Source organism: Nanorana parkeri, unplaced genomic scaffold, assembly GCF_000935625.1.
Source record: "Nanorana parkeri isolate BGI_ZX_2015 unplaced genomic scaffold, ASM93562v1 scaffold548, whole genome shotgun sequence".
NCBI lineage: Eukaryota > Metazoa > Chordata > Amphibia > Anura > Dicroglossidae > Nanorana > Nanorana parkeri.
Genome location: NW_017306816.1, coordinates 456,960 through 470,659, shown reverse-complemented (window position 1 = coordinate 470,659; position 13,700 = coordinate 456,960). Strand labels below are relative to the sequence as shown.

Here is a 13,700-nt window from a genome sequence, read left to right as displayed (position 1 = left end):
GCAAGACGTGGGGGCAAATCTTTTCCAACAAACAAACACAATAAAATAAATATGATCAATGTTATTACAATGGGGAAGAGTAAGAAGATTTCCCCTTACTTCCAACAGAATCAACCCTTGTGACAAGACGTGAAGACATGTCCTCCCCAACAGGACAAAAACAGAAATCACATTCATGAGGGAACTTCGGTATCACAGCCAAATATATAGAAAAATACTAAATATCTTTATTAGGTTTACTACACAAAATGATTTCTATAATAGCCTAGATCGGGGATGGACAAATCAATATGGAGCTCAGGAACCGGGTCGTTTAATCCAGGAGCCAGCGGGATTTTTCTCAGCTCCATTGACAACAGCTAGAGAAAACCCCAAAAGTTGGGCGCCAACTGTATTTTTTAGGGCTGCAGTGGCATATATCTACTGATTAAAAATTGACGTTTACTACTACTTTAACCCTTGCAGTGCAGGGGTAGCCCCACTGCAACTATTAATAAAATCTTTGCCTGGAGTTCCGTTTAAAAATCTTACCAAGCTGTCCCCTTCCATGTAATGCTAAGGAGGGGGCTGTGGGAAGTTATGTTTACTATAATGAACCCTGTCTGTTCTGTGCTGGCAGGATTCATTATCAGTTATAAATTAGATTTGCACACTGTCTGCCCTAACCTAACAAAGGGTTAAAGATCTCAGGACCTGGGTGGTACATTTGTATGTTTATGAACATCAAAAAAACACATAGGGAGGAGTTTTTCAAATTTGACTGCAAACATGGAAAAATACACTTTAATTTTATTTTATTGTCAGTTTGTTGCTCAGACCCCAAAAAAATGAACTTTGGAGCTCTTCGTATTTTGCACGCGGACTTCCTTTTAACACTCAGAACTATGCCGTGTTGACAACAGATGTCCGTTAACAGCAGTCGTTTCATTAGGTGACCTTTAGGTAGAAGAATCTGTTTCCTCTTCTAAATGTGTTTTACATTATAAATAGCTTGCCAATAGCCGTGTGTACCTAATAAAAGGACAGGAAGAACTGTGCGAGGGGGATTGCAGAAGTGCATTCTGTTATGAAGTGCCAACAATACCAAACTTCACGAATTCCAGCCTGAAGAAAAACTTTGCAGTGAACAACAGAGCTCTATAGATCTGTTTCGGAGGCTAGGGGGGCTGCAAATAAGGAAATCAGCGCATCTCCTCAAAGACATCCAGAATCCTTTATTTCCTGTGGCAGCCCTCTGCTATAAATTATTAAAGCAGGATGCCCGCCATTCTTTTAAATTCTGGGTGCATAAATAGTAACATCTCCTGAGGTGTATCCAATGGCCGGATCCTCGCTCAGCCCATCGATATCATGGATTGTATTTACACCAGATAGCGGTCGCTGTACTTCCAGCATCTGCACCTACGAGAGCTGCGGCTCTCATACATGGATACAGGCAAAGTGTCATTAGGCCCCTCCTCTCCCCTTGCCCATTCACAGAACACCTTGTATTACAAGCAATACATGTAATACTGTAATGGAGGACAGGTAAATAAAATAATTAGAAATAATTATATAATTAAAGCCTATCTACAGGTTAAAACATAAATTAAAAAACACTACCCTTGCAGTGGGGCTACCCTGCAATGCAAGGGTCAATTGCTCATTTTTGTCTAGGGATTTTATGTAGGAGGACTTGAACCCCACTCCCATAGGAGGACTTGATTTGCACTGCCGGTGGCTCCAAGACCGACATCTGCAGCCTCTGTCCGGACCCCCACCCTCCAGCGGTCTGAGACCCGCTAATGTCATTAGGAACAATGCATGGTAAGGGAGTTTGCAGCTGCGAGTCTTCTCATGGGCCATAGATTGACCTTGTTCCTGCCCAAATAACTATAAAGCTGACCATAAACTATGCTTTTTTTACCCAGCATGGAAAGCCAGGAAAAATGCACAATCGCTCCATTCTAAGTTAAACAGCATGGATGCAGCGGCCGTCTAATATGCTGGATAAGAGGCTCTCCAATATGCAGTTAATAGATATAAACGATATGTCGCTAGTGCGCCTGCGCCAGTCAGAATCCTCCTAGGTGTCAGTGCGCCGAGTGGCTCCTCTCCCCGTGGTGTTCTGCAACTCCCCTCAGTGCAACTGCGCGGCATGAAACTCTCCAAATATCGCTACTGCACCTGCATGCCCATCGGCTCAACAGAACAGTGGACCTGGGCTCGCATGCCAACAAAGAGGGCCCCAGATGCCCGCTCTGGCACACGTGCTATAGGTTCGCCACCACTGGTATAGACAGTTTTAGCTGGCAAATGTTTTTTTTCGGAGGTGTGGGGGGATATCTATCTTTACCTTGCTCCAATTGGTAAAATGTCAGACAAAAATAGATTGGATCTGTTGAACAAGCCCAAGCATTTCCAGAAAACCATGTAGAGGGAAAGCTGGAGCTTGTAGTTCCTTAGAAGCTGTATTACTATTGTACCAAGCAGTACTGCAGATTTCCAAAAAGGGAAAAATAAATGAATGTGCAAATGCTTATGCGTTTAAAACAAATATCAGCTCAGGACTAATACTTGGCAGCGCGCCGTGCAGACTCTACCCTGAAGTGAACCAGTGACAACATATCACAGTGTCCCACCGCTGCCTGCAGAGTGATAAATCTCCAGCAATCTGTCAGATAAGACCAAGGGCTTGTATGAACACAGCTCCGAATTCCACATCTCCCTCCTGCCCATAGCGAGCAGCTCCCAACAATTGGCACTACACTGCGAGGATATTTACATTCACAACACAGCCAGCGGTGATTAGATCCACACATTTACAGGGGCGCTTTTCTCTTTGTTGATTAAACAAAACAAACAGCGTGTTCCTGCAGACTGTGTGACCAGGTTTTATCGATCCAGACATGTAAACAGAACGGGCTGCTAATACGGCTACAATTCTTCCTCCTAATTGCGTCAACAACACATGGTGCAACTTTCCATGGGAACTGCACGTATGATGGCAAATAAAAGCTGGCCATGCCCTGAAACCCAAGCTCTGGATGGCCCTGCTGTTACCACTCCATTTCTTTTCCAATGGGCCAATGTTGAAGAAGCCGGGTTTGAAAAGCATCGGTCAATCAGTCAATATTGTTTAAGCAATCTGACAGCAACGGGCACCGGCTGTCAAAATACAACACCCCAGCAGGGGAGATTCCTCCATCCACACTGTTTATCTTGAATGGCTAGAGCAGAATGTTGTTTCCATAGTGTATGGCCACCCCCGAGTTCAATCGATCAGCAGAATGTGGTAATTTGTGAAGCCCAAGCTGGGCAATACCGGTAGATTGAAAGCCAACTTTCTGCCTAATTCTGATTGGACAAGTCAAATGCCATTTCCTTGGGACTGAGCCACGCATTTTATGATTTCCACTCCTTTGCCGAAAATGGCAATAGGATTTCAATCACTCCCTCAAATTGCAACATCTAAAAAGGAAAAACCTTTTTTTGGCTTTAGTTCCCTTTTGGGTCACAGGAGGATATTTACTAATGACCTCCTGTGACCCAAAGTCAGCATCTAGTGGGCTTCTGCCAGCAACATGTGACAGTGCCGAGCCATGCCGGCGGCCAGGATAGATCCCAAAATACTTTTAGGATCCCCTTTGTGCCTGATTGACAGCTAGAGATAAATGTGAAAGGTGTCACCAGCGCACCAAAGATCCTTTTGGAATCACCAAATGCTGATTTTATTGAACAAGTTGTCAGTATGGATAAAAGTGCGTTCCGGACCTCGCAGGGTCCCTTCATCAGGCTTCAGCATTGATCTAGATGCTCTGCCTATCTAGATCCAGAGCCAGCTGTGCCCGCCCCCTTCCTTGTCTGCCTATCTAGATCCAGAGCCAGGTGTGCCCGACCCCTTCCTTGTCTGCCTATCTAGATCCAGAGCCAGCTATGCCCGCCCCTTCCCTGTCTGTGACTCCAATGAGTGCTTGAGAAACAGAGGGGGAGGAGGGAATCTCTGTGGGGAGCGGTGACTGAGTCACTCCTCTGCTGGGAGAAGCCATGAGCTGAACGATCAGTGGTTCGTGATTGCTGGGCTCTCGGTCTATAGAGCCGGTGTGTGACTCTTGCAGTCTCACACACCAATTTTAAGTATTGGGAAGAATACATTTATTTCTCCCAATACTTCACCTTTAAGGGCCTGTTCACATGAGTTTCAGGTCCTGATCAGGTGCGGATCTGCAGAAGCGGTGCTATGTGTTTTGCCGCGTTTTGGATGCGTTCCAGGTAAAAAAAAAAAAAAGATTTTTTTTTTTTTGCTGGAGTGGGGCTGTCAGTATGTTAGCTGCAGTGCGGTGCGTTTTTGACGCGTTTTGCATTTCCGGTCTGTTTCCTGACCGGACAAAATGTGACATGCAGTATTTTTTCTGTCGTAACCTGAACGGACTGCGCACGCGAGAACTGTAGCCCATAAAACACATAGGGATACATTGAGATGCATTTTTAGTGCAGGAGCGTACGGATCTGGTCAGCACAGAAAACGGACGTTGTGTGAACAAGCTCTAAGGCAGGGGTGGAAAAATTATTATGGCGTTCAGGAGCCAGCAGAATTTTATGCAGGAGACAGCTCCATTGACAACTAGAGAAAACCTCAAAATGTAGAAGCCAGTTATCATTTCTAAGCTGTGGCTAACTGGCTCCTGGGCTTTGTCCAGCCCTAGATACAGATATACCAACGGAAAGTCATTTTGAAAGTGAGAAACACTTGAGGTTTTCCCAAATGAAATCTCTGCAAACGATTGCCTCCTTCTCCCCATAAATAAATTCCGCTGGCTGTGTTTGGGACAAAAATCCTAGCGGCGTGCAATTCAGGGAAGATGAGATACAGTATATGCATATGGTCAATGACACTCATTGAGACAAACCAGGTCTGCAGGAAATTAAAGTGACACTAACCTGTTATCTTAGAAATACATTCAGGAACTTTAACTATTAACAAAAATGGATCTTATTTGTGTATCACTCAGCAGTAGATCCTCAAACCATCTCTGAATTGGTGGTGACACTGTCTTCCTTCTGGAGGGGGGGGAGGGGCTACTTTTGTTCCTTATGGTCCCTGTTTGTGCTGTAAAGTAGTCACCGCTCCAAGCTCCCTCCTGTGATGGACTACAATCTTCATACAATGAGTACACTAAACATGAGAAATGTAGTCCATCACGGGAGTGAGCTTGGAGCCGTGACTACCTTACAACACACACAGGGACCATGGGGAACAAAAGTAGCCACCCTCCAGAAGGAAGGACAGTGTCAGCACCAATTCAGAGATGATTTGAGGACGTACAGCCGAGTGATACACAAATAAGATACATCGTTGTTAATTGTTCCGGTGTTCTGTACTTTTTTTTTTTACTTCCACCGCTCCAAAGCTGGGTCCTGTGATGGACTACAATCTCAATACAAACTAGTAGTCCATCACTGGAGCCCTTTTTTAAAATGTATTTTATTGTTTATCCGATTAATCGAACTTAATAATCGGCTAACTAATCGATTTTGAAAATAATCGTTAGCTGCAGCTCTAGTCGAAATGGTCAACTCGTCGAGATCTCCAACTCGTAAAGTCACATCCGTTGGAGATTTTGACGAGATGGCATTTTTCCAAGCGTTGTCAACTTGCCCAATTGCCCCAAGTGTGCCTGAGCGGCCTCATCGAGTTCTCCAACTGGCATCACTGCGTGTGCCATCGGATGCCTGCGCAGGCGCACTAACGCAAATTAGAGAATGTGATACTGCTCTTAGGTGGCCGCCAGGCGCACTGACAGGAGTTGGAGATCTCGACAAGTTGGACATCTTGATAGAACACCGATACTTGAATGCATTTTTAAGATTTAAGAGTTTAGTGCCCCTTTAAGAATCAATGCCAAAAGGACTGAAGGCTAACGGGTCACCGATGGTACACAGCTGGGTCATGATGATCCCATATCTTGGTAAGCCATAGAAGCAGTTACTATGCAGTGGGTTGTAGATGAGCGGTGACAGTGTAGCTGCCCACTAGGAATACTTTGGAAAAATGTGACCACTAAAGATCCGTTTTCTCCAACAGCCCCAGAACCCCGGGAAGTTCTGGGAAACGCTGCAAGCCACAGTACCACTCCTGGCTGACGGAGGAGAACAATGGTCTACCATAGAAATATATTTAAACTGTGCCACAAGCCATTCTCAAACACAGACCAACCATTGTACAAATTGTTAATGTAGCACAGATCAGATGACGTAGTTCATGTACATGTTCTAGGCACTATTTGTACCCCAACTGATCCCAACCCCAAAGAGCATTTCAGAAACAACAACCACCCTTTCTATACGCTACATGAGAGTATAAATATATTAACATGACCCCAGTGGTAGAAGGATTAAAGCTGAACTCCAGAATAAGCGCATATTGTCTAAATACAAGAGTCATGTGTATTCTTCCTTCAATCTTGGAGAGTTTTGTGCATTTCTTCCACCTCTGTGAAGTGACTCATTGTGAAACTTTGCCTCTATGCAGGAGCTTCCTGTAATAAAGACCAGTCACTGCTGCTCTCTCCTTGTGCAGGGTGACTTGTCTCGTCTCCGCCCCCTCCTGTAATAAAGACCAGTCACTGCTGCTCTCTCCTTGTGCAGGGTGACTTGTCTCGTCTCCGCCCCCTCCTGTAATAAAGACCAGTCACTGCTGCTCTCTCCTTGTGCAGGGTGACTTGTCTCGTCTCCGCCCCCTCCTGTAATAAAGACCAGTCACTGCTGCTCTCTCCTTGTGCAGGGTGACTTGTCTCGTCTCCGCCCCCTCCTGTAATAAAGACCAGTCACTGCTGCTCTCTCCTTGTGCAGGGTGACTTGTCTCGTCTCCGCCCCCTCCTGTAATAAAGACCAGTCACTGCTGCTCTCTCCTTGTGCAGGGTGACTTGTCTCGTCTCCGCCCCCTCCTGTAATAAAGACCAGTCACTGCTGCTCTCTCCTTGTGCAGGGTGACTTGTCTCGTCTCCGCCCCCTCCTGTAATAAAGACCGGTCACTGCTGCTCTCTCCCTGTGCAGGATGACTGGTCTTGTCTCCATCCCCTCCTGTAATAAAGACCAGTCACTGGTGCTCTCTCCTTGTGCAGGATGACTGGTCCTGTCTCCATCCCCTCCTGTAATAAAGACCAGTCACTGGTGCTCTCTCCTTGTGCAGGATGACTGGTCCTGTCTCCATCCCCTCCTGTAATAAAGACCAGTCACTGGTGCTCTCTCCTTGTGCAGGATGACTGGTCCTGTCTCCATCCCCTCCTGTAATAAAGACCAGTCACTGGTGCTCTCTCCTTGTGCAGGATGACTGGTCCTGTCTCCATCCCCTCCTGTAATAAAGACCGCTCACTACGGCTCTCTCCTTGTACAGGGTGACCGGTCTCTTCTCCGCTCCCTCCTTTAATAAAGACCAGTCACGGCTGCTCTCTCCTTGTGCAGGGTGACTGGTCTCGTCTCCGCTCCCTCCTGTGTTATCACCCCGTCACACTTTAGGTTTTCAATGGAGACTACAAGTTGCAGCTTCAACATACCCTACCCGGGATAGTCCACTGCTCACTACCAAGAAACCTGTCCTGAGAATTGCCATGCAGCCATCGCTGGAGTACCTATAGACAGGAAGTGGCTGCAAAGAGGTTGCATGGGGATCAGCAGCACGGAGCTGCCAAAAGTATTAAAATTAAAAAAAAAGGTAAAAAAATGCATTTCAGTTTTAAAAGTTTTTTTTATGATACATTTCATTTAGTTAGGGATTACGTCGATCTTTGCATCTCTTCGGGAGAGATTCTGCTCAGTTCTGCCTCAATGACAATGCTCAATAGAACAGGAAGTGAGGGGAAGTCTCACCAACAGAGACACAAACCCGCAGTGGCTCTTATGTTTTAACTTAGAATTAAAGTGATATTAAAGTCACAAGGTTTTTAAGCTATTTCAGATCCTGATGAAATCACTAACAATGGATGCTGCTCCTTGATGTATAAACGTTTTAGTTTTGTGCAGAACCAGCTGGTCCCCTCAGCACAGGTCCTGATATCCTGTTTTAGGGCCGGTTTACACCATAAACAGTAAGTTCCAGAGTGGTCAGCCTCTGGAACGCACTGGATAGCATTCTGGCAGGCTTCCTGCGTTCAGGGGCAGGAGGGGGCTTGATGGTGCAATAAAGTCAATGGCACACCCCCTGCCCGCAGTGCGATACCTGGCACCAGAACGCGTGGCAAGCACTATTTTTTTAGATTGCACTGGACCGGAATCCAGGCACTTTCCAGAGGCTGACTGCTCTGGAACGCACTCTTTATGGTGTGAACCGGCCCTAAGGGTGACTCATTTCCCTTGCAGGGTCCTTTGGAGCCACCCTTGTGTGTGCCTCCACAAATTCACAGGCACAGCAAGGCATGACACTTCCCTGTCTCCTTTTCCAGGCTAGGAGATGGAGAGCTGCTGGAGACTGCTCTGTCCCTTGTGATCTTGTACTGGAAGTTCAGGGACGCCAAGCTGAGAGAGTCGGAGTCAACTGTTTGAAAACATGGCAGCTAAAAAGTGCTTGGACAAAACTTTAAAGACATACTTAGCTGGGTAATGTATATTTTAGGGATGCACCGATGCAGAGTATTTGGGCGAGTAGTCGTACTCACCCAAATGCTTTGATGCCTAGCACGAGTACTTCATGTATCAGGAAGCAGGGCAGCGCGGCATTACGCGCTGCCTGGCTTTCAGATTGGCCGGGAAGCCGGCTTCATGCTTCCTCGTCACATAGTGACAAGAAGCATTGGGACAGCTTCCCTGCTAAATCGGGAAGCCGGGTGGCGAGTCATTACACGCCACCTGGCTTCCTTAATGGGACTTAAGTATTTGTATTGGTATTCGGTATCGGCGAGTACTGGGAAAAAAAAATATCTGTACTCGTAACCGAAATACCGGTATCGGTGAATCCCTAGTATATTTCTTTCATCTGGAAGTTTGAAAATGTAATACTACTTTAAAACTTTCTCCAAATTCAGTTTCTAGTTAGTCCTCTATTACCAGTAGTCCGATGGGCTTCCTTCAACACCAACCGAAAACTTCCCAGAAAAAAAGAGGCATTAGCTGTATTTGTATTTTTATTTTTTTTGCAACCCTTCTGGCTACCCGGAATTTTACTGGCCCAAAAATGCCCATTAATCCTGTTACATTACTGAGCTGTTACAAAACAGACAGGTCCACTTTAAACACTTTCCACAAAACACATCAAACTAATCATCAGATCAACACGCACTTTCCTTTATTGTGCACGATGATGTCCGAAAGCCAACTTGCCCAGCAAATCCGCACACACCAACACCAACATATACTCTCACCTAATTGCCTAAACAAGAACAAATTGTTACCTACACAAGAGTATCATTTGCCTTGTAATCTCTGTGCCAGGAAAATAAACCGTCTCGACGCAATCATTTGTTAAGCATATTCAAGATCACCTGCCGTTATTAGTCAAGTTCGAAGCAAAACACATACTGCACATTGAATCCTATAGATCTAAATACACGCCGATTCCACTACGCAGAGCGGGATCTGGAACGCTGTCGCCTCGGAGCGACTTTATCTTTATATGGTATTACCCAGCAGAGGGAGCAAAGGAATTTGCTTTGTTTAATCTGCGTCATGACAGCTGCATTCTTAACGTATACAAATGTAGGAAAGAAGACTTAATACTCTAAATATGCAATGTAAACAGAACATTAAATAACGCAGGGCGACCTTCAAGTCCTCAGCAGCGAAGCACAAGAAGTCCCAGAAGGTCTGCAACTACAAAAAGCTGCAATATAAGCAGAACATTAAGTAACGCAGGGCAACCTTCAAGTCCTCAGCAGTGAAGCACTAGAAGTCCCAGAAGGTCAGCAACTACAAAAAGCTGCAATATAAGCAGAACATTAAGTAACGCAGGGCAACCTTCAAGTCCTCAGCAGCGAAGCACAAGAAGTCCCAGAAGGTCTGCAACTACAAAAAGCTGCAATATAAGCAGAACATTAAGTAACGCAGGGCAACCTTCAAGTCCTCAGCAGCGAAGCACAAGAAGTCACAGAAGATCTGCAACGTCAAAAAGCGGAGGAGCCAGCCACAGCCGTGGCTTGCTGGGACTTTCTTTGACTCCTAAAAATGCATAATCAAAAAAAGGAAACTGCGCTTTTCTCTTTGCGAACGACTGCTGCCCAAGTCCCGGAGTGATTGAACTGCATGCTGCACTCTCAGACTACTTCATAACCCCTACTTTTAGAAGCGGCATCGACCTAAAATGTCATGTTATAGCAAAACTAAAAGAAGTAATTTATTTTTAAAACATGCAATAGACAGAATACAGAGGCACTGGCAGCAGCGAGAAGAAAAAGACACAAAAGATAGATAAAGGAACATTAAGAACACACAGATGTTTATACATGAGCCTAGAACATAGTAAGAGTATACAGAGGCCACAGTATAGGGACCCGCCACCACGTCACCTATTACTACACAGATAATGGCAGATATAAGACCTCGTCCACCACCCGAAAAGAGAAGCTTTTGGCGGACATCCGCAGGCCTGGAGCTGGGCCCGTGCCCTACTCGCCTACCTGTCATTGGGGGTCTCTCCATCTCTCCAGGCATCTTCGGGGATGGCGCCAAACTGTCCTGGAGATGCTCGGATTTGCAGCTGCCCGTTGGACTGGACTCCCGCTTGCTGGGCCCGCCGGCTTTCTGAGAAGATCCGATGATGCGTTCCTTCATTTCCAAAGACAACAAGCGTCCTTTGTACATCCATTTTTGCATTTTCTTCACCGTTAGGCCCGATGGCTTCTGTGAAGCGCTGTGACCCTCCGCGCTCATGTCTGCACCGTGCCTGCCATCGTTGACTGGAACGGAGAGCGAGCCCCCCGGTGTTTGGTGTACATAAGCCGAGGGATTGTGAGCGCCGCTCTCGGAGCCTCTCCAGTTCACAGAGGATAACATGTCCCGGGGGCTGCCCTCGCTGTCGGCATCAGTGTGCTGACCAATAGAACCCTGGCTGTGCTCAAAACCACAATCGGAGGACAAGTTGCTATGGACAGGGCTGTACTTGATCTGACTATCACTGTGGCACTTGTGCAAAGTTCGGAAGGCTGGCGGGCTGTAGACGGCTTCCACGCTTTTGCTCAACGTCTGCATCCTGTTAAGCTGGGAGCTTATTAAAGCATTCAAAGACGCCAAATCGCTATGCGACACTTGTTTGGGGCTGGCTTCATCAGAGGACCAGACATCGCTTTCTATCACCCTTGCAGAGGACTGGGAATAGACGCTATCCTGGGACTGGGAGCTCGAGGGGCACGTTTCTCTTCTACAACCTATCTTGCTAGAGGGAACCTCAAGAGGCATGTCATGCATGGCATGAATTAATAAATAATAGGCCTCTTGCAACTGAGACCTTAGCCGGTTAGTCTCTAGGTACATGTCCACGCTGACTTTTCGCTCTTGGTGGCCATAATCGGCCACCGAGGCGGCTACGGCGCTATGTATCAACGGTGTCGGTGGCCCCGAGGAAAGGCTATTGCACTGAGCCTCACTTGTGCTAGTCATCAGGAGATGCTCATTATCGTAATAATCATCTTCCTCACTGTCCTCTGAATGGTTTCGGGTGTTCCCATAATACGGGGCATTTACAAGTCCATGGGGAGGTATGTGGCAGTTGGGTCGGTTTCCTTCAAAGGTATTGGAGCACCACGGTGAGGTTTCAAAATATCGAACACCAGCATGAGGCTCCTTGACCGGACTAGATTTAGGGGGATAGATGAAATTTAGAGGGTAGGATGGGGAAGGTGCATTCTGAAGCGACCACTGTGCCTCAAAATGCGGGTTCATGGTGTAAGGAGCACTATTTGGCGGCTTTATCTGAGTCTCTGGTTGCATATGAACACCTCCGTAAGAGTAACGTCCCATGGTGGCCTCCTTACCATTTACACCGCATGACAGAGGGTGTGGCTTGGTGTTGCACTCGCTTTCCATGCCATTGGGCACCAGGTCCGTGTTGCTGATGTTGCTATACTGGGAGTATCGGCACCCCAGAACGGGCTGATTGGAAGCTGTGGGTCCCGGAGCCGTTTCCCGGTTGGAAGGATGAGAGTAATTGTTATTATTGTGGTTCTGAGAAGACCATTCTTTATTGTGATTGCCGGCCAGTCTGCTCTCCTCCGGGGTCACCGTCTTCATTCCACATGGCGGTCCTGCAGACCCCAATAGAATGTCAACAGGGCGGCTTAAATAAAAATCCCCCTTTGAAGCTATTTTGGAACTTCAACCTGAACCCATTACATTTCATGCAAAACCAATTCTGAACCCATGCTGCAGATACTACAGTGCACTGCCTGGCAGCCTCATACAGCTGGCAGGAGAGTGCGGTTTGCCCCCACACAGGGCACTGCACTCTGGGGACCCGATACATATGGTAGCACTCTATTCTGCCCTCTCTGATACCACAGTCACCGAGCACTCTATTCTACCCTCTCCAACAAGACAGTCACCAAGTACTCTACTCTGCCCTCTCCAATAGAACAGTCACTGTGCACTCTACAATGCACTCTCCAACAAGACAGTCACCAAGCCATCTATTCGCTCTCCGGCAGGACAGTCACCGAGCACTCTATACAGCTCTCTTCAGCAAGAGTGCTCGGTGACTGTCCTGCCGGAGAGAGCTGTATAGAGTGCTCGGTGACTGTCCTGCCGGAGAGAGCAGTATAGAGTGCTGGGTGACTGTCCTGCTGAAGAGAGCTGTATAGAGTGCTCGGTGACTGTCCTGCCGGAGAGAGCAGTATAGAGTGCTGGGTGACTGTCCTGCTGAAGAGAGCTGTATAGAGTGCTCGGTGACTGTCCTGCCGGAGAGAGCAGTATAGAGTGCTGGGTGACTGTCCTGCTGAAGAGAGCTGTATAGAGTGCTCGGTGACTGTCCTGCCGGAGAGAGCAGTATAGAGTGCTGGGTGACTGTCCTGCTGAAGAGAGCTGTATAGACAGTCACCCAGCACTCTATACAGCTCTCTCCAGCAGGACAGTCACCGAGCACTCTTGCTGAAGAGAGCTGTATAGACAGTCACCCAGCACTCTATACAGCTCTCTCCGGCAGGACAGTCACCCAGCACTCTATACAGCTCTCTCCGGCAGGACAGTCACCCAGCACTCTATACTGCTCTCTCCAGCAGGACAGTCACCCAGCACTCTATACTGCTCTCTCCAGCAGGACAGTCACCCAGCACTCTATACTGCTCTCTCCAGCAGGACAGTCACCCAGCACTCTATACTGCTCTCTCCAGCAGGACAGTCACCCAGCACTCTATACTGCTCTCTCCAGCAGGACAGTCACCCAGCACTCTATACTGCTCTCTCCAGCAGGACAGTCACCCAGCACTCTATACTGCTCTCTCCAGCAGGACAGTCACCCAGCGCTCTATACTGCTCTCTCCAGCAGGACAGTCACCCAGCACTCTATACTGCTCTCTCCAGCAGGACAGTCACCCAGCACTCTATACTGCTCTCTCCAGCAGGACAGTCACAGAGCAACTTTACTCTCTTCAATCTTTTCCCGGCTCTCCGGGGTCCCTGCACGGCACCCAGCACTGTCCAGCTTCGGTGCACCCCTGACAGTATTTCTTGCAGCTCTCGGAGGTCCATGGTCAGTCCTGCCTGCACTGTCCGGGAACACTGGGACATTTCTCAGGGCTCTC

The 13,700-nt window shown here is 47.4% G+C and overlaps 1 protein-coding gene across 1 annotated transcript in view; it reads right to left on the bottom strand.

Moving 5' to 3' along the window:
- Nucleotides 1-11,944, bottom strand: part of SYDE2 (synapse defective Rho GTPase homolog 2) — a 53,696-nt gene extending 41,752 nt beyond the window's left edge. The window contains exon 1 of the mRNA XM_018561874.1: nt 10,587-11,944. Within this exon, the coding sequence (XP_018417376.1) occupies nt 10,587-11,925 (1,339 nt within the window). The 5' untranslated portion in view covers nt 11,926-11,944. The remainder of the gene's footprint in view (nt 1-10,586) is intronic.
- Between the last annotated feature and the right edge of the window lie 1,756 nt (nt 11,945-13,700).